The sequence below is a fragment of the Temnothorax curvispinosus genome, unplaced genomic scaffold (assembly GCF_003070985.1).
Source record: "Temnothorax curvispinosus isolate PA1 unplaced genomic scaffold, ASM307098v1 QBEX01006721.1, whole genome shotgun sequence".
NCBI lineage: Eukaryota > Metazoa > Arthropoda > Insecta > Hymenoptera > Formicidae > Temnothorax > Temnothorax curvispinosus.
In genome coordinates this window covers 172,762-191,399 of record NW_020216501.1, presented here as the reverse complement: position 1 = coordinate 191,399, position 18,638 = coordinate 172,762, and the positions used below count along the sequence as shown (strand labels likewise).

Genomic DNA, 18,638 nt, shown 5'->3' with positions numbered 1-18,638 from the left:
AGATTGGAAAATTCAATATTTAACATCGATTACCTGGTTGCCAATTAATTAAGTTAATTGCTATTATATTCTTAATTTTTCAATTTCTAAAATTTCACTTTATAAGTGAAATTTTGAATATAATTCTTATACAATATAAAAAAGAATTTATCGGAATAAGATATTTTATATATGAAATATTCCATCTGTTTTTCAGATAAATGTATAAAAATCCAAAAAGGAAGAAATAAACAAAGTATTATATCGCAAGCAGGAAATAACAGTAGCAGTATAACAACAATAGATAGGTATTTATTTAATTAACATTCCATTCCGCATTACCATCTTTTGAATAATCATCAATTTACGCGATATACCGGAAGTGAATGATGAACGGGAGCATGTGCGTGCATTTGCGATTGACGCGCCCTAACGTGACTTCCAATTAGCGGCGGCGGCGGCGCCGGGATGAAATTGAATTTTCCAGCCGAGCTCTTAGCGTAAACGAAAATTTACGTCAACGCAACACGAATCCGGCGTTACTCGGACTGGAGTTGTATATGTACGGTACATCGTACGGTTTTTCGTTCCGTAACGAAAAATAGTGGGATTGCCGGACCGTGCGCGCGCGTCAGCACACCTTTTCCGAACGGGAACTTTTCCTACGTGAAAACGTTGAAAGGTTATTCCCATCAAGCGGATAGGGCTTTTCACTCGTTACCGCTGCCTTTTTCGCTCTCTCGGCGTTCCTTTGCGACTCCAACAAGATGTGCAAGCAAAGTATTTTGCCGAAATTTTTACAAGATGAGATTGATTGTATACGAATGCAGTCGTTTAAAATAAGGAGCTATGTTATCTTCATGATAGAAATATATTTTAGGGCTGTTTTACCCTAGAAATATTAAAGAAACATTTTAAGAAAGTTTTTATTGTTATTGATAATTTTGTTAGCTTATAATTTTATTACAGTAAAATATGCAACACTTTCAGAGCTTTCGAAGTCGTCTCTTAAGTTAATAAGTTCGTTTCTTTTAATCCGAAAACTACGATGACACAATCGAAAATAGCACTGATTTCTGTCGTCGCATCAAGTTAGTGATAACGCGATAACTTTATCCAATTCTGACAATAATACAGAGTAAATCTTTTTCGTTCTTGGATGCAGCGTAAGGCCATCCAATCACGCGATGCTTTCCATTAGCAATTGTGTTTGTTATCGGCGAAAAAGCACAGAGTATAATCCAGCCTGCACATACGGCCACACTACGCGCGCATCGGGAAAGCCGCAGAGGTGTGGTCAATACGTTTGATCTGTGTGGCGAGATCCGCCTGTGCATCCATCCGTATTCCAGTCGCTCGAATAACGGCGCCGCTTTCATTGGCGAAAAATCCGGTTTACCGATCTTCAATAGTGCGCGGACATGATGAGGATGCAACTCATAAAGAAACGGCCTCTGCAAAACCGTTCCGCATCATCGTTAGCGATGACTTTTTCATAGTTTGGCAATGTCACATAAGTAAAACACATTTAGGTCTCTATATTGGTATTACATTTTTAAATATATCGAGCGCTATTTAGTTTAGGAGAAACCTGACTATAAAGACTCTCATCATAGAAAATAGCCCAATAATCATTTAAGCGTCTATAAATCATTAACGACAATTTTATCTCCTTCACGAAACCTTTATTTACATGCTGATATCGCAATAACTACTCGGAAAATTAATATAATTATTCCTCCATTTAATTAAATAATAGGCGAATTTATTTTACAAACAAAATTTATATTTAAATTATCATTATTTCTAAAATGTTAGGTACACATTATTTAACTTATTGTGCAGTATAGTATCGATACTATAATTACTATTTTTAAGGAATGGTAAAAATCTTTTTTAGGATAAACTATCTGTGTCAGATCTCACGGTAAATAACTTGTGCCAGTTCGCGTGCGGAGCAAAAAATTCGACTCCAATAATAGCCACGATTTTCCGTGATAGTTGGACAATTCCAGAGGTAATAACGGCCAAAAGGACGACATGCTTGTGGTCGCAAGCTTAACTATCTCCTGAGATCGACGAAGAAACTTCGGCTTCCAGAATAAGAATCCTGGAAGTCGGAAGACCGACCCTCTTCTTACAGTTCTTACGAGTATACTTAACGATCGCGCTCTCTTCCTGTAGAGAAGGTTATCGAGGTTACGACTGTTAGGACCTAGGAGGGCCTCGGGAAATAACGTTCATCGTGACCAGACAAGTCGTTTCCGCGCCTTTTGTCTTCTGGCAAATTACCGCACGCGCAAAAACTCATCGCGTTGCTTTACGAGCGGTAGGGAGCAAATCGAAGAGCTTTCGCACCGTACATTATATAATATTACAGAAATGTTTAGTGTCGATTGTTAAAATATGATAAACTATGCAATTCGCATTATGACGACTGTATATGAAATGAAATTAATTTCTAGCTACGCAGGTGTGTAGATTTCATCGAATTTTTTTTCAGCTTTTCTCCTATATTATTGCTTTTTATTAATTTATTCATGAATTGTAATTACAGTGTGCGGTGATTCAAATTTCTTTCTTTCTTTTTTAATTCATTCCTGTTTTGAGTATATAATTTCTAAATGCATAGGTACTTCACCGACATACCGAGTTCGGTAACATAAGAACATAAAGCTTCAACTTACTCGAAAATCCAGATCTAACAATTGTAAGACAGTAGAACATCTCTTTTTCTATTTTTACTTGATCGCGGAACAGATTGCCGATGCCGGCGCGAATTTGGGGGATAACGAGAGTTCGTTCAACAACGATCACGTTCGACCTTCGGGCAATCGAAAACGACAGTTCACTTAGCTGGCGCGTGCCGATGCGGGAAGAACGAATCCGTTTTGCACGGTTTGAACGACAATGCGCTTGTTGCATTTTGGCATCCGGCCCGTGTGCCGAGCGAAGAGAAGACCTCCTTCCATGGCCACTTATTCCGCGAGATACATCTCGGTGCCTCGTGATCGAAGAAGCGACGGTCTATGAGAGCCACGTAGGAAACGCGTGCTGAATTTCAATGGAACCGTACGAAAACCACTGGAAAAGGCAACGAAGTACAAATGCTGGACGACATACGCGCAACCCCCCTCGCCTCGGCCTCTCGACTCGGCGCGGATGAAATACCGGATGGCGCGATACTGCGTGACGTACCGGAAGGGTTTAGAGCCTTTCGTTGGGAATTCCCCGCGGGTGACTTGACGTGAGTCCTCTTGAAAAGAAGTCACGAGTGGCGTCGGGTTTAGAAAATTTTATAAAACGCAAACGTGATGTGGAGAAAGGAGAAAGACGCGACGTATATCGAAGTTGGATTATACTTGTACCCAGCCGGTTATTCTTTATCCTGTAATGACATCTTATGCGCGACGTCTCGCAAGTCGCGATTTTCAACAACTGATTTTTACTATTGGTATACCAATCGCATAAATTATGATACTCTGTATAACGCAAAATTTACATTCGTTCTTTATGTACACATATGTTCGGAACTAGTTCGTATTTACGTAGCGCGCATACGTCGGATCATAAACATATCTTTACTACTGCAGGTTACGTACTTCGAAACGAGCGTACGTCAGGATGCAATTCGCCGAAATTGTCGATTAAACATTTTTCATAGAAATCTACAAGAATTAAGAAATTGATGAATATATAAAATTGCAAAAATTAATGAATAAGATTATTCTTCGAAGAAATAACCATATCTCTTCTCAGAAAAAAAAGATATAGTCAGACACTCTTGTACTTTGAGATTTCATCTGAAAAGGTTCTCTATTACTCCATTTGAATCCACTAAATTCCCGCGAGTCGACGAAATGCAATTACCGAGTAATTCGGAGGACTATAGGGGCAAGACGGTACGTTTTACAGATTGGCAGCCAGCCAGCTTCTCGGCAAATCATATTATCTTAACGAGACCAGATAACGCCCTTTTGTCGGCGAACGATGACGCCGCGAATGTATCGCACTCGCCCAATCAAAAGCCACACCGTAAAACGAAAACGAAAATGAGAAAGTTCCCTATTCGCGTAATTGATCACTGAGGCAAATTACGTTATTTGATATCGTCGGTTCCATTAAAATTACGCGATTTTAAAAGCTTATGATGGAAGAAAACTATTGATCCACCAAGAGGATTTATTCAGAATAAAAAAGTTACTGATTTTGATATTTATAATTTTTATATATTCTAGATATAAATAATATCTATAATATTTATTTTATTGTATTCTATATAACTTGTATACATATTTTATTTTATTCTAACTTATATAAATATTTATTTCACGAAGTAATAAGACAAAATTCTCTATGACCATCATTTTGATATAAAATGGACTATTTCAGTGGATATGTACGATGTCTGTATCGAAAATGAAATTACTTTGACATAATGATCACAGAGAGAGCGGTTAAGTGGAGCAAATACAGAAAAGTTTACTTCTCCTATTTTGTAACAAGAATAATCGTTTCACCGTAGAAAGCCTGTCGAAGTATCTACTATTAAAGCGAGTTTATCCACCGTTCTCGCGCGCGTTGGCCGAACGTTCTCCATTATAAAGAGCGAGATAATACAGATGTATAAGGTGTCTTATACAAGCTGGCTCTCAGCCAGCCGAGCTCGCCGAACGAGCAGTTTCATACTAATGAACATGACAGATGTTGCGAAACTCAGTTTTCCATATTGCGTGGGAAACGAGGAGTCATATTATTCCTTTTGTGCGATCATCATCTTTCACATTGTAATATAGATACAATAAAAAATGATCAAATGGAAAATATAGTCAAATAATAAATTTTACACACACATTCTTACACGAGAATGTTCTATCGTCAAAACGACAATTAATCCAGTTCTTTGTCAAAAAAAACTCGTCTCCAAGTTCCTCAAAAAAGCCCAAGTTTTTTTAGCAGTTGACGGTCCTTGAATCGTTTTCCGTTTTGCCGCAATGAACTTCCGCATCGTGTGGGTATACGCGAGACCGGAACAAAGAATACGAGGAATGTTGACTTTTTGGCTTTGTAATAGCGAGACTCACAAAGCCGTAAAAGAGGATTGTTGGGCGTTCTGTGCGTTTTGCGCTACGAGAGAAAATCTTTCCCTCCTTGCTCCGACAAAAGTCTCAGCATTACCATGTTTACGTTCACCCGTTAACAACCTATGGAACGATTCCTCGCAAGAAAGAAATCGACGGAACTATTTTCCCCGCGAGGGAAATGTTGCGGAAGATATCGGAAACTTCGTTGAATACATTCTCATGTTACTTTACTTAGACTTATAGCGATGTTAAACGCGTGAATTATCTCGTATAATTAAACCAACTTTACTCTCACGCATAATATGGCAGTGGTGACGAAACTTCCTCGATAAAATTTAGAAATTTCCAAAATTAACTCTCGCATGGTTTTATAAACTCATTATAGTAGTAAAACTCAGCTTGTTTATTTAAAATTCTGCAACGCGAAAAAAGTTTGCTCATTTAGTTTCAATTAACTATAAATTTGTTTTTGTTTTCAAGTCCGACAGCAACGATAAATAGCCAAATACTAACTGCATTCGACACAAGTGCAGACGGTGGAAGTCCGGCGTTTAATCAGGAGCTTTATTTGGAAATTATGGAGTATAGTTAGGTATGACGTTGCCCCGGTCTCATCTCGCGAAGGGATTAAGCTGGCCGAGAGGATTAAACATGATAAAGCTGTCTATTGTGTCAGATGAGAAATTTCGCGTCTCTTAATATAAATAGACGGTTAATAACACGCGACATGTGCCGCACGCGTGCGATAATACAGAAGAGTCGCCTGAGCCGAGTTGAATTGCCATACAGATAACGGTCGCATTCGCAGTCGATGGGGCGAATTGATCGCTTTAAAAAGCCCACTTCGACGGCTGCTTTAAGAACAATCCCGTGTTTTACGAGTAAGAAGCTTTAGCCTGCTTTTCCGCGCTGCCACGCTTTAATGTCGCCCGACACGGACGGACGCGAGCGATGTTGGTATTTCTCGTCAAGTCCATCCACTCGCCGGATACACTGAGTGACGTTTGTGCCTCCTCCCCCTCCCCCTATAGAGAGAGATCTCTTTTTCTCGTCCTCTCACAATCAGCGGACCTCATCCATTATTCCCGCGCGTCTTTATCCGGCGCGGTGGAAAGGAGCGCGCGCGTTTTCGCCAATTTGACTTTGTAATGTTATTCATCGAGCGTTGAACAATTCGAGGCTCTTTAATTCAAAATTGCGAGATGTATTTGTTTTCTTTATACACCAGAACCATTATTTCAACTCGAATATGTTGCATGTTTCAGCCAGCACCAATCTCGTGGGCAAGTTCACGCAGAGCGTGCGGAGGATCGTCCAGGACGTGAAGGACGAGGGCACTTCCAGTAAGTCCGAGCGATATTTTATCACATTCATCTCTCGCGTGGGAGTTTAATTAAACTTTAGCCGGTATCTTGGCAAATCGCTGCGACTCAATAACTTCACACGTTGAAAAAGACTATGCGAAATGATGGGGTGTTCGTGTGCTTCCTCTTCAAAAGTACTTTCATACAGCTCGCTAATAAAATCACTGTGAATTTATGATCGTCCTCGATAATCTCACCCAGAAGAATGCAATCCAGTGAGGATAATTACCTAAAAAAATTTTTTTAATAAAAAAGCCTTATAAAAATGAAGCTTTCTAAATATAATTTGTGTATTTATATCTCTATTAATATCTCCTTTAGAATTAGCTTCGAGTCTTAGTTAGCAAAATTAAATTGTCAATATTTTTATTAACTCCTTGATTTTATTCTAAACGAGTTAAAAGTGAAGGGTGAGCATTTGTTCCAAATATAGCAATTCCGATAAATCGGCAATAGAGACGTATGTACATATCGCTCGGAAATAAGTGTCTGGCCGTCTGCCAACGGCGAACGTTGTTAGTTGTCCCATGAATGGAATCGAAGCGGAAACTCTTGTATTCGGTTGGTCCGGAGAGTAACGGTGTGTCGCTGTATTAAGCTGAATGGACGGAAACTTCGTCGTCGACTGAGAATTCTGTCAGGTTTAGATTAACGCTTTCCCATCGACGAATGTGAAACTATGATTAATTCCGACGTCAACGTTCCCGTGCCGCTGTCGGTGAAATGCGATCAGATAAGTTCCTAATGTATGATAATAACAATGTGTACGGGACACGTGTACCCGCGACCTCAATTTCGATCGCAAATTTTTCAAAGAATTTAAAATCGATATTTTATTTTAGTGAAACAGTCAAGGATAATTATTATTTTTCGCAACTCCTTAACAATTTTCGAAATTATACGTCCTTCTAATCGATTCATAAAACAAAAATCGAATATAAATCGGATAAGAAAGTGATCAATAAAATTTTCTAAAACTTTTTAGGCATATCTCTAGCATATGTTGCTTAAAATGTTTCGTGATTTTGTTTATTTTTGGGATTCGAACTTTCCCTGAAACTACAGCGGAAACACGTCGACCGAGTTGCTTATCGCGTCGCGTACCGTGCTCGATTTATTTATGTCGAAACTTCCGACGTTATCGCGGTGTCGAGTTAATTGAAAATTAATTGAAGGCAACATTCGCATGCGCGCTGTCTTCGTCGTTTCCATCGCGCTTAATTTAACAGCCCTGTTAAATTACGCGACGCGCGATGATTGAAGCGCGTGATAAGGAAAATCGATTGAACACAGTCACGAGAGTAAAATGCGTCGATGCGAGGTATTCGTAATCGAGGGAAAATTGCCCGTACTTCCGAGTACTTTTCGAATTGCAATACGGCTTCTCTGCGGCGGGTGCAGGTGGGCAAACGAAGGAGGAGGTGATCGAGACGAACGAGAGGCTGAGGGTCGTGAGGATACGTTTGGACGGTAGCTACGACACCGCCAAAAGGGCCCTGGTCGAGCTGATGTGCAAGTACACCGACAGCAAGCAAGTGCGCAACGTGTTCCAGCGTTACAACCTCCTCAAAAATATGATCAAGGTAAGACAGGAAGAACCGGGCGTCGTAATTGCATATAGCACACATGTTTTTGTCCCACGAAGCACAAAGTGCTTCGTGGTCTACGAGCGTCAATCCTAAACTGTCGCTTGACGTAATTACGTTGTAATTATGCCGCCGGTTTATACCAGGTAAACAGCAAGAACGGAGAATAACAGCTCCGCTCCTGCGGAAACTCGGTCGAGTCACTTGCGCTCGGTTCTCTGTCAAAGGGAGGGAGACAGGGAATCGCTAAGAAACTAATTATTAACTTGTAACCGTAATATAAATTATAATTAACTTATTGAGAAACTTATAATTAACTTTATCTATAATAAATAATTCCTAGATAATTTCATGGTAAATGCTGTAATATCCTTATCGTCGAATTATTTTTCTCAAATAATTTAGTGCTTCTCGATCGTTACATTTTTTTTCTTCATTCATTGTTTGATTGAAAAATAAATCAGACTTATTTACAAAGTTATGTATAATATTTGATATACATAATTTTTGACACAATTGGGATAAAATATGGAAAGAAAGGCAACAACAAATTGCAGATAATGTATAATGTAAATTTACTAGAAATACATCACAATATGTATCATTATATATTTAGCTTGTTCTGAAATTACTCAACGTATACGTATAAATTTGCGAATTGAGCCTTAATGAAACCGATAGAGAAACGATAATTTAAAAAAAGACACAGTAAAGAAACAGCGGAAAAGTGACAGATGTACGATATTTCGTCAGTAAACAGGCAACAGAGCGCAAAATATCCGGGTGCTCGTCCACGTGTAACTCGGCGCGAAATTTTCAGCTGCACAAAATCGACGGACGAGCAACGGCAAAAGGGAACAATTCGACACGCAGGCATTTTATTTTTCGAAGTACCCACGCCGCAGCGAGCGCAACGTTTGTTGTCCGAGAGATAGATCGCACACCCGCGGGATGAGCAACAAATAAAGATGCACGCGAAAGATAGCCAGGTGCGCGATTGTCGGACACATTCGCAGTCGGCGTGGAAGATGAGCGCGCGTTATCGTCATCTTTCAGTTCTGTTTTTTCCCTTTTTTTTGTTCTTTTGCTCCCGCGGAGTGCATACACAGCGATTCGCGATCGTTGGTCCCGCAGGTGCACTTGCTCGGGCGACGACGTTTGTTTCTGGTGTAAACTTTCGTTCGGAACTGCAGCCGCTATCGAGAGACTCGAGAGCTCCGAGTTTTTCCCCGTCAGCGGAGGAAAAACCAACTTGGGATTAATCCTCAAGCGATACCAACGCGAAATAAAATTGTCCCCTGTAAATCGTGCTGTTTGTTTCATCGGTGGCCGTTGTAATCCCGAGGTGTATTGTTTGAAACGCTTAGATGCGAGAGAAAAAGGAAATAATACAGGAGCACTGTAATGCAGATATATTATTGTTAATCTTTTGTAAGGACTTTGCATAAACTTGCTACTTATTGTCGGCATTGAAATTAGCTGTGTTTTCACCGTTACGAAATTAACAAGCAGGAATTAATCAAAATTAGCTTTCAAAACGATTTTAATCGTCAGTATTTTAAAAAATCGATGTTGAATTAAATAAAAATAAAATTGGCATTAGAAGAATAATAATGAATTAAAATAAAGAAATTAAAATCAAATATATATATATATATATATAATATATATATATTGATGATATTTTATTTAAAATTATAAGAGTAAAGAAATATATATGACCAAATTTATTTTTAAGAAGTAAATAGGAAAATTATATAATAAAATTAGATTTTTTTTCAGACAAAATGTCTTTACAGTTTGTAAGCTATCATTTTAGATATGAATACAGATTAGTGATGCTACGCTTTCTAAAGACGCGAGGATGAAATCGATCTTCTTAAACCACGTCTGATGAATGGGCCAGTGACTCGTTCGAAGACACGCGGATAAAAGGATTCGCTGGTACAATGGCCGATCGCCTTGCACAAGCGCGCCTGCTTTTTTCCCTCCATTTTCCTTTTTTGTCGTTGCGACAGTAGCCCGAGCTACCGACGGTTTTGCTCTTCCAGGACGTAATTAAGCTGGAGACGCAATATTGGACGCTGGTGGATATACCGAGGCAGGAAAAGCAGGAGACCGTGCCCGCTTTCGTGCTGCGTGCCTGTTCCATCATGGAGAAGACCCACAAAAGCGGCGAAGGTGTGAAAACTTCGGCGCGTCTTGCCGAGGAGGCCGAGACCAAGAGAGAGCGCATCGAGAGACTCGAGAGTGAGTATTCGGAGTGCGGTAATCGATCCTTGTCGAGGGTAGTAATAGTGGTAGGTTTTGCCGGAGAAAGAAAACAATTCTCCATTGTCCTTCGTCAATTGTTTCTCGTCCGTGCCGTTCATTTTCCTAGCTGTGACTTTGATTATCGTCTGACTTTAACGCCTTCAATCGATTCGAGACTCAATGAATAGGAAGTCAATTAATTTATTTGTAAGCCCGACTCTGGGTCGTTTCTTTTGACTCATTAATTTTCGCTTAACGAGAAATCTCTAGTTCAATTTTAATTTAATTTCTAATTTAATTGTGTTTTATTTCTATAATAATTTTTATTTATTACTCTTTTTTCATTATAATTATAAAAAGTCTACATAATTATGTATATTAGACGCTTGTACTCTGCGCTCGCGAAACAATTGTGATATTTTTCATGCTGTGCAAATTATGCGGAAGAGACACGTTTCAGTGGCTATTCCTCGGAAAGCTTTCAAGCCTGCATAATATATCATTTTCCGTCGTAGTACTTGAAAGGACGGAGATATCAAAGTTCCATTGTACCATTAAGACGAAACATAAGTGCAATATCTCACGATCATCAGTTTTGTAATATTTAGAACGAAGATATTAACGGTATTAAAATGACGTTGCTATAGCATTAATTAATATATTTTGTAACATTTTATTCATAAGATCTTAGAAAATTGAATTTTATTTCTCTCGAGTCGAAGTTAGAAAACTCGAGAGTCCTGGGAGATAGTTAAAAATTTGTAGAATTGAAAACTCGAGATATTTAGGAGCCACATACTTTTTTAATTAATCTGTTTTTCATGTCTCGTTTATCTCGGTTTTTGCACTCTCATAAATATTCAACAGGATGCCTCGTACAACAATTCATAATTTTTCCGGAGCGTGGACGATTTATGATGATATTTTTCATTATCGCAATATACGGTGAAAATTATTTGAAAGTTATTCTTTATTTTGTGTCCCTAAATACGTGATGTTTTGTAAACGCGAACGCACGAACGTTGTTGCGATATTGTACGATGGTGCGCTCGCGCGTGATTATCGCGGATTCGTAAATTATTCCAGTAAAAAGGAGAACTTATATTAACAACGTAAATTGACGATAGCGCCGCGGTCCGGTGCCGTAATTAAAAATATTCACCGATACAATATTTCACCGTTTTTCGCATGCTTAATCAAAGACTCTTTTCTCTCTTCGTTTCGTAACGGAATGTAAGTTTTAGTTGAAACCGTCCGACAAATGGCCTGAACAATAGTTAATTGAAACCATTAATTAACTTGCTTAATTGATTGGAAATTTTTTTCAAGTTTATATGTGTATATATATATAATATATATGTATATATGTATGTATGTGTATATATACATATACATCCTTTTTTATTTTATTATATTTTGTTATTTTGCTTCGTACCTTTCCGTTCTGTTGATTTTATTTTATTTTGTTTTATATTTTGATAGAGGAGAATCGAAACATACTATGTTTTTAAATATACAATGTAGAAACTATTTATAAACTGTCGAAAATAATAAACATATTTTCTGTAGAAACTATTATCAAAATATTTCAGATAGCAAGAATTTATGGTCAATGAAAAATCAATTAAAATAACAATAAAAACTTTAGTACAAACGTGTTTTTGAAAAATGTTTTAAAAAGTAAAAGCTATACAGAAAGTTGAAAATATTTGTCTGATATCAAACTGCTGCGCCAGTACTTCAGTTTGATTCTGTGCTGCATGTAAACGTACACATTAACAGCCAATGTTTCCGCTTAGTTTTCATTTTGCCAGCAAGAGCAATATTTCCCTCAGCGTTAATTAATCTCGGTGCAATGCTGAACGAACTACGTTGATGTAACCGCACGCAACATTCGACATTGCTTCGTTTTTATGCTCGCTTATTAAATACTGAAAAGTTTTTTCAAAAAATTTGTTACACTGCGTCGATATAGCGCTTTTATATCGTGTGATCAACACGAAAGCAATTTCATTTAAAAAATAGTTATACGGACGTTGTGTTTTGGAATCTATTAAGAATGAGGCACATGATTTTTTAAAAAGTGATTGACATTGTTGGCGCTTCATTGATGCTTTTTTTAGAAGCTACGCAACAATCATGTTTTTCATGATCTGATATATTTTTTGAGACTGTATTTACGAGAACCGCATTTGTGATAAACAAAAAATCAAACGAAATGAATTAATAAGTATGATGTGGTTTGCATAGATATGACGACGGCGCAAATCGAAGCTGAAAACACCCAGATGACTAATGATCTGTACAGATTGCTGAAGAAGTACACGGGTCTCAGGAATCTCATCAAAGTGTTGAAAGTACGTATTTTGCAACGTTTAACTTACTTATCACATAAAAAGATATGTCTAAAGGAAATTACATTTTGCGTGAATACTAATCCATAATATCTGCACGGAAAAAAAATAAAGTTGCTTCAATTAAACGTCGACGTCACGAGTTGCCACAAGCATAAATAGTTAATTCAATTGGATATTATTGGACCAAATATTTAAATTATTAAAACAATTATCTGATGTTTTTTGTACATTAATATTGATATTGCATCAATAAATTTTATCTTAATAACACTGATGCTATTGATACAAAAAATGATGCTGTTGATTCTTTTTCCGTGTGAAAATGTATTTTAATTTTAACTCGAAATTTTATTGAACATATTCTTTATATCTTATAGTTAATGTAAAACAGTATTTCGGCATCAAAGTTAAACTTTTTTGAAATATCAGTATTAAATTAATTTAATAATTAATTTAACCAAAAAATTTAACATTATTTTCTCATTTATGTAATTTATGCAATTTTATGATTTATTCAATTTTATTATTTTCAAATTAAAATTCATTGGAAAGACTATATTTTTTAAATAACAATGTTCTTTCTGATCAGAATGAATATTTGACATGAATTATATCGTATACAATTCCGCGAGTATGGTCGTAAAAAGATAATACTGTTCAACAGCGGACAAAACGTAACACCAGCTGTCATATTAGAACATTGTTACGATCGCCCTTTTTCTTTTTATGTTCCAATAAGTTGCGTACCGCTACTCTCATAACGCTTTCCGCTCGATAATACGGCAGTTATCATCTACTCGTTTTACGTTCTTCTTCCGTAAAGTATCAAATAAATCAGAGATTAAAGACGACCGAAGGTATCGTAATATCAACTCACGTTCTTTGATTCTTCCGCGAATATACACTTGGAAATTGTCGTGGATAATACTTTTTTGAAGTCAAAGAAACTGTTTGGACACATTTTTCTCCACTCCCTGAAAAATTAATTTCATGGTTTAGAATTAATTTTTTCCATTTTGACCTACGTTTTATTATAGTTTAACCCTTAAATACGCAATTTTTCGTAGCATTCCGAGTATTTTTTAAATAAATAATAATCTTCTGGGTTTTCTCATTCAGAAGGGAAAAAAGGGCCACAGAAAGCCCTTTACTGATGTGCAAAGTCGTGCGTTTTCAGTTCGCATTTCATAAGGGAGAGTAAGTACACGGTGCATCGAAAAGTTTCTTTGCATATACATATGCAAAATTACGCACTAAAGGGTTAAAAACTTTCTCTCGGAAAAGATTTGGTTTATTAAATTTTGGTGATGAATACAGTCACACACACACACACATCACACATAAATCATCAGTTATGAATCAAAAATACTATGGAGAATAGGATCATGAGAAACCCAGGACAAAAAACAGGCATGCATATAATTTGTCGTTTATTAATGACCGAAATAAGGGCCACTTTCTCTGTCGCAGGAGGAGTACAACGGCTCGAAGCTGTATCCGATGTTCCCGCGTTACACAATACTGAAGGACATGATAAAGGATATAATGCACAACCCGGACTATATGGAAGTCTGTCACGAGGTGGACCAAGCATAGCGGCCCGACCCCCTCCACCGTTCGCCACGTATGACCCTGTGAATTCTTCGAGGTCGCCGCGTGGTCGTCGGTGAAGGGGGTGAACCACAGAACGCTTCAGCTTCGACTGATGATTCCGTTTTTGGACAGAGCAATTCCTGTGATTTTATGTTCTATCCTAATACCTAATATCTCCGCGAATTCCCATTTCCTCACCCTTGACGAGCCGCTCGCCAACAACAACGTCATCTTTGTTCGTTCGAATCTTGGGGCAAATCTTGCACCAATCGTATACAGTTTCTCGCAGGTAAGTTAGACCCGCTCTTCCTCGCGCGTGTTTTGTAAAGTTTCGGCAAGAGGCGGGAGAGATGATAAGGGGTTGAATATCACGCTGAAGTACGTCATCGAACGTCGTGCCAGTAGCAACGAGCACCTCGACGTGCTATAAGAGCGCCGCAAATCATGAAGATGGAATAGTCGTGGAGTCAAGGTAGGTCACGAGGTTGTTCTCGTATATCCGTGAGAATGCTGCTACTTGCTGTTTAATCATCGCGGAAAAGAAACAAATCGACAGAAAATCAGCTTTATTCGATGCTTAAAGGTAGAAATTATTTCACGGAGAATGAAAAAAGATCGTTATATAGTTAGATGATTTTAATACAATTCATGATTAAATTCGAGATAAATATTATAAAGAAGATGATATCGCGCTGAATTTTCGTAATTCCGAAGTAATTAATAAAGTTCGCGAATAAAATATAATAATGATGTGATTCTAGAGAACTTTATATTAAATTTAATATTTAAAAAAATCCTATTTGTGTCACTTTGTGTAAGAAGAGACTCGCGAGTCCTTCCAAGCAAATAAGTCCAAGTAGCAGGATTCGCGAGAATCCCAGCGTAGAGGCCAAGAGATTGTTTTATAATTTCTGATTTTGGATCGGAATAGTCGCTCGCACGTCACAAATAAAAGAGACTAGATGCGCTATTATCAATAGTGAGTGTCGTATGCATGTGATGTACCGTAATGAATTAGGAACAATTTGCAAGGATCCACGGGGTGTCGAGTAAATTCGTATAAGAACGTGTGCGTGTGTTTGTACATAGCTGTAACTCGTGTGCGTGAAATTAGCGTGAAATTGTGAGAGTGGTGTCAATGTGGAGCACGTTATTACCTGCTTCCTGCTATGTAGGACTCTCGTAATAAAGGACGTCGTCGGTCTCGCGCGACCGAATATTCGCTTTACCTACGAAGAGGACAAAGATTAAACGACTCGAGACGCTCGAGCAACGTTCTGCGAGAAGAAGATGTATTTATAACGAAAAATATTAATGATTTAACACTTGAAACTAAGATTTACAATACGGTTAACTTTGAATATGAAGATTTTATTGGAATATTTGGATGTATTGTGCGTGCATATATATATATTTAGTATGTAAAATTTGGAATATTTGAATCCTCGCTTTTTATCTGCGAACAGAGACAGAGATTAGGCGGTTTGAAGCGTTCGAGAATACTGAATACACGTTTATGAATAAGAAATATTGATTAATGATTTAACACAAATTCACAAGGCCAATTTTAAATGCGGAAATTTGTGTGGATTATTCGAGTCACATATTTGGTATATAATATTGGAATATTTCAAATTTAAATCTATGTGTATTTAAACAGCATTTTATAAGACATGAATGCATGTCTTGAAATTAAAATAATAAATTCAAAATGTATGAATTAAAATATAGATCCAGATTTAAAGTGGAACTAGCACACACACATGTACACACATACACGCGAGTTTTTATTTCAGCACTGAATATTTGGGGATGAATCATAAATTGATAGATAAAATGTGATGTAATATGAATTTTTTGTCCTCACATTTCAGCTTAAATGAAGTGATATTTGTTCAAGCCGATTTCAATTAAAAATCAATTTTTTAACGATATAATTTACATTTTTATCAATCACTTTTTTTACGTAACCAAAAATATGCACGTAGTGTTGAATATTAATCGGCTATTCTGTCGTATGTACAAAGCATAAATATTAATGGTCTCCTGTTTAAAATACACGCAACGCCTTCATTACGTACCGCGAAATAAGCTAAGATTTGTGTCATATGGATCAACTAATGTTTCTTTCATGCAGGAACAGAAGGGCAAGAATGTCACGTGTATACATTTTTATTTTTAATGCAGCGCGAGATTTTCCAGGGCATGGACATATTCATACATAGATAGGATAGAATCGCATTACATTTACCGTACATTTAGCGTTAAACGCAGTTTTCGAGTATTTGTATCAAGCGCGATTTTCCAACGCTAGATAGATCATATTGGACAGAAAGGAAATTAGTTGATATAATTAAATATCATTGGGGTTCACATAAAATTCACCATAAAACAGTTGCATTTATAGCTAAGTATGTAATAAGATTCCGTATGCTTGACGATAATAATCGTAAGTACACAGTAAAAAATTTAATGTCCCAGAAAGTCCACTCTAAATTTTATGTTAAAATAACTCATTCATCGTGTTATTTTAACACAAAATTTAGAGTGGACTTTCTGGGACATTAAATTTTTTACAGTGTAACATTCTCCATACACATTATATTAAATAATGTAAGATGCTCGGAAGATGAGCATTAATTAAATATTAATTTGGCATAACGAACATATCATCAACATCATGTTTATCATACACACTCCGATGAAAAAGTCCTCGAGAAATTATGCGAGAAGTGCTTAATAATAAAAGAAAAAATATTAACGAAAATATTCTATTCGAAAAATATTCTATTTCTATTATCTCGTGAGAAATTTAAAAACATTTCAAAATTAAACTTAAAGATTTTCTCAAGAAAAGCAATTACGACTTACTCGTCAAAAAATCGCAAAATAAAAATAAATCAAAACAGGCTCGAATCAGAACACGATTGCCCGAGCGAAAATAATTCGTAATTTTGAAATTATTGAATGACTTGCTGAATAATTCGTGTGAGAGGATAAAAGTCTGTTGATCGTCGGTATTGTATTAAAAATTGACGTTTTCGCAAATCTCTTTCCCGACGGACTTTCGCTCAGAGTTATTTGCATCTGTGTGCATATGAATATGCATATCGTGCTGTTCGATATTGATAAACACAGGGGGATATCATCGGATCGGTTGTCCGACATATAAAATGTGCCATGCATGTTCTCCAAGAGCTATACCTCATGTAAGTATTTACGTAAACGACGACAGAACCCAGTATAAAACGCACGTGTTACATGGTCGCGCGTAACGCAAAATGCAACCTGCACGTAATGCAGTTGCACCGACGTGAATTAGCGCCAGCAATTAATTCGAGATGCAATCGTAATAAGAGGGTCCTCTAGGATTTTGTTGTTCTTGTATCGTTAAGGTCTATAAGCGTGTAACGATGTATACTGTATACTAAAGTACATATAAAAGAAGAAATGGCTGACAGCCCGAAATCAAAATGCAAAATATAATGCGCGGCAGACATTGGGACGACATGGAGGCTCCTCGATCGTGCTTGCGGGCCCTTTCCAATGTCCGCCGATGGTTAGTGCTCCCCCTCCCCTCGACACTGTATCCCCCTTCTAAACCGTTCTAGCACTGTGTAATCAAAACGAAGTGTAATTCATCAAAATGTCTAATCAAATCTAACTAGTATCCTCGAACATCATTCACGAAGCTGGATACAGGCGAGAAGCGTGCAATATGTTTCGAAATCAAAACAATGCTTTCTATGCTAATTTTTAATTAAATGTGGAAATCAAAATTTTTTCTAAAAGGAAATATTTTTAAAAGATATCTCCTCTTTTAAAAATAGCATCGATCACACGGAAGTCAATACTCCAATGTTTTGGCTTCGTTTTGATAGGTCTCGTGATGGATGGATATAATAACTTTTCTATCATCACACTCCTGATGTAACAACAATAACATCAGATTATTGAGCGACAGTAATCAATGACATTATACAGTACATTATGCAGTATATTGTTGCCTGAACGTTATAGTTTGGACGTTATAGTTTGAATTTTAATATCCGTTAGCATATTTAGCAACGATGTTGCTGGAAAAAGATCAAAGTATTCATCAAAATTCATGTAATTGACTTAACAAAAAATCGCTAGCAATAATATGTCTGCATCCAGCACGTTCATAAAATTTTTTTTTCCGCGTTGAACATTTAGACTATAAAGCTTTCGACGTACGTATTTAACTCCTATTATATATTGTGTAAATAAAAAGAACATTAAGACACGTTGATACAAAAGATATTCTCATATAAGTTTTCATGTCATTATAATTTAATGGATTTTTAAAACAAAAATACAGTTGATTAATTCTCAATTTTATTATTATTTTCTAATGTCTTGGAATAGCAAATTTGTATTCTAAACGATTTATTTTTTGGA

General features: G+C 36.9%; 1 protein-coding gene across 1 annotated transcript in view; it reads left to right on the top strand.

Annotated features, from left to right (window-relative positions):
* LOC112456263 overlaps positions 1 to 16,729 on the top strand; it is an 83,994-nt gene extending 67,265 nt beyond the window's left edge. Inside the window, exons 3-7 of the mRNA XM_025018680.1 lie at positions 6,329 to 6,406; positions 7,829 to 8,010; positions 10,065 to 10,263; positions 12,517 to 12,623; positions 14,094 to 16,729. Coding sequence (XP_024874448.1) covers positions 6,329 to 6,406; positions 7,829 to 8,010; positions 10,065 to 10,263; positions 12,517 to 12,623; positions 14,094 to 14,219 — 692 coding nt within the window. The 3' untranslated portion in view covers positions 14,220 to 16,729. The remainder of the gene's footprint in view (positions 1 to 6,328; positions 6,407 to 7,828; positions 8,011 to 10,064; positions 10,264 to 12,516; positions 12,624 to 14,093) is intronic.
* The last annotated feature ends 1,909 nt before the right edge of the window (positions 16,730 to 18,638 follow it).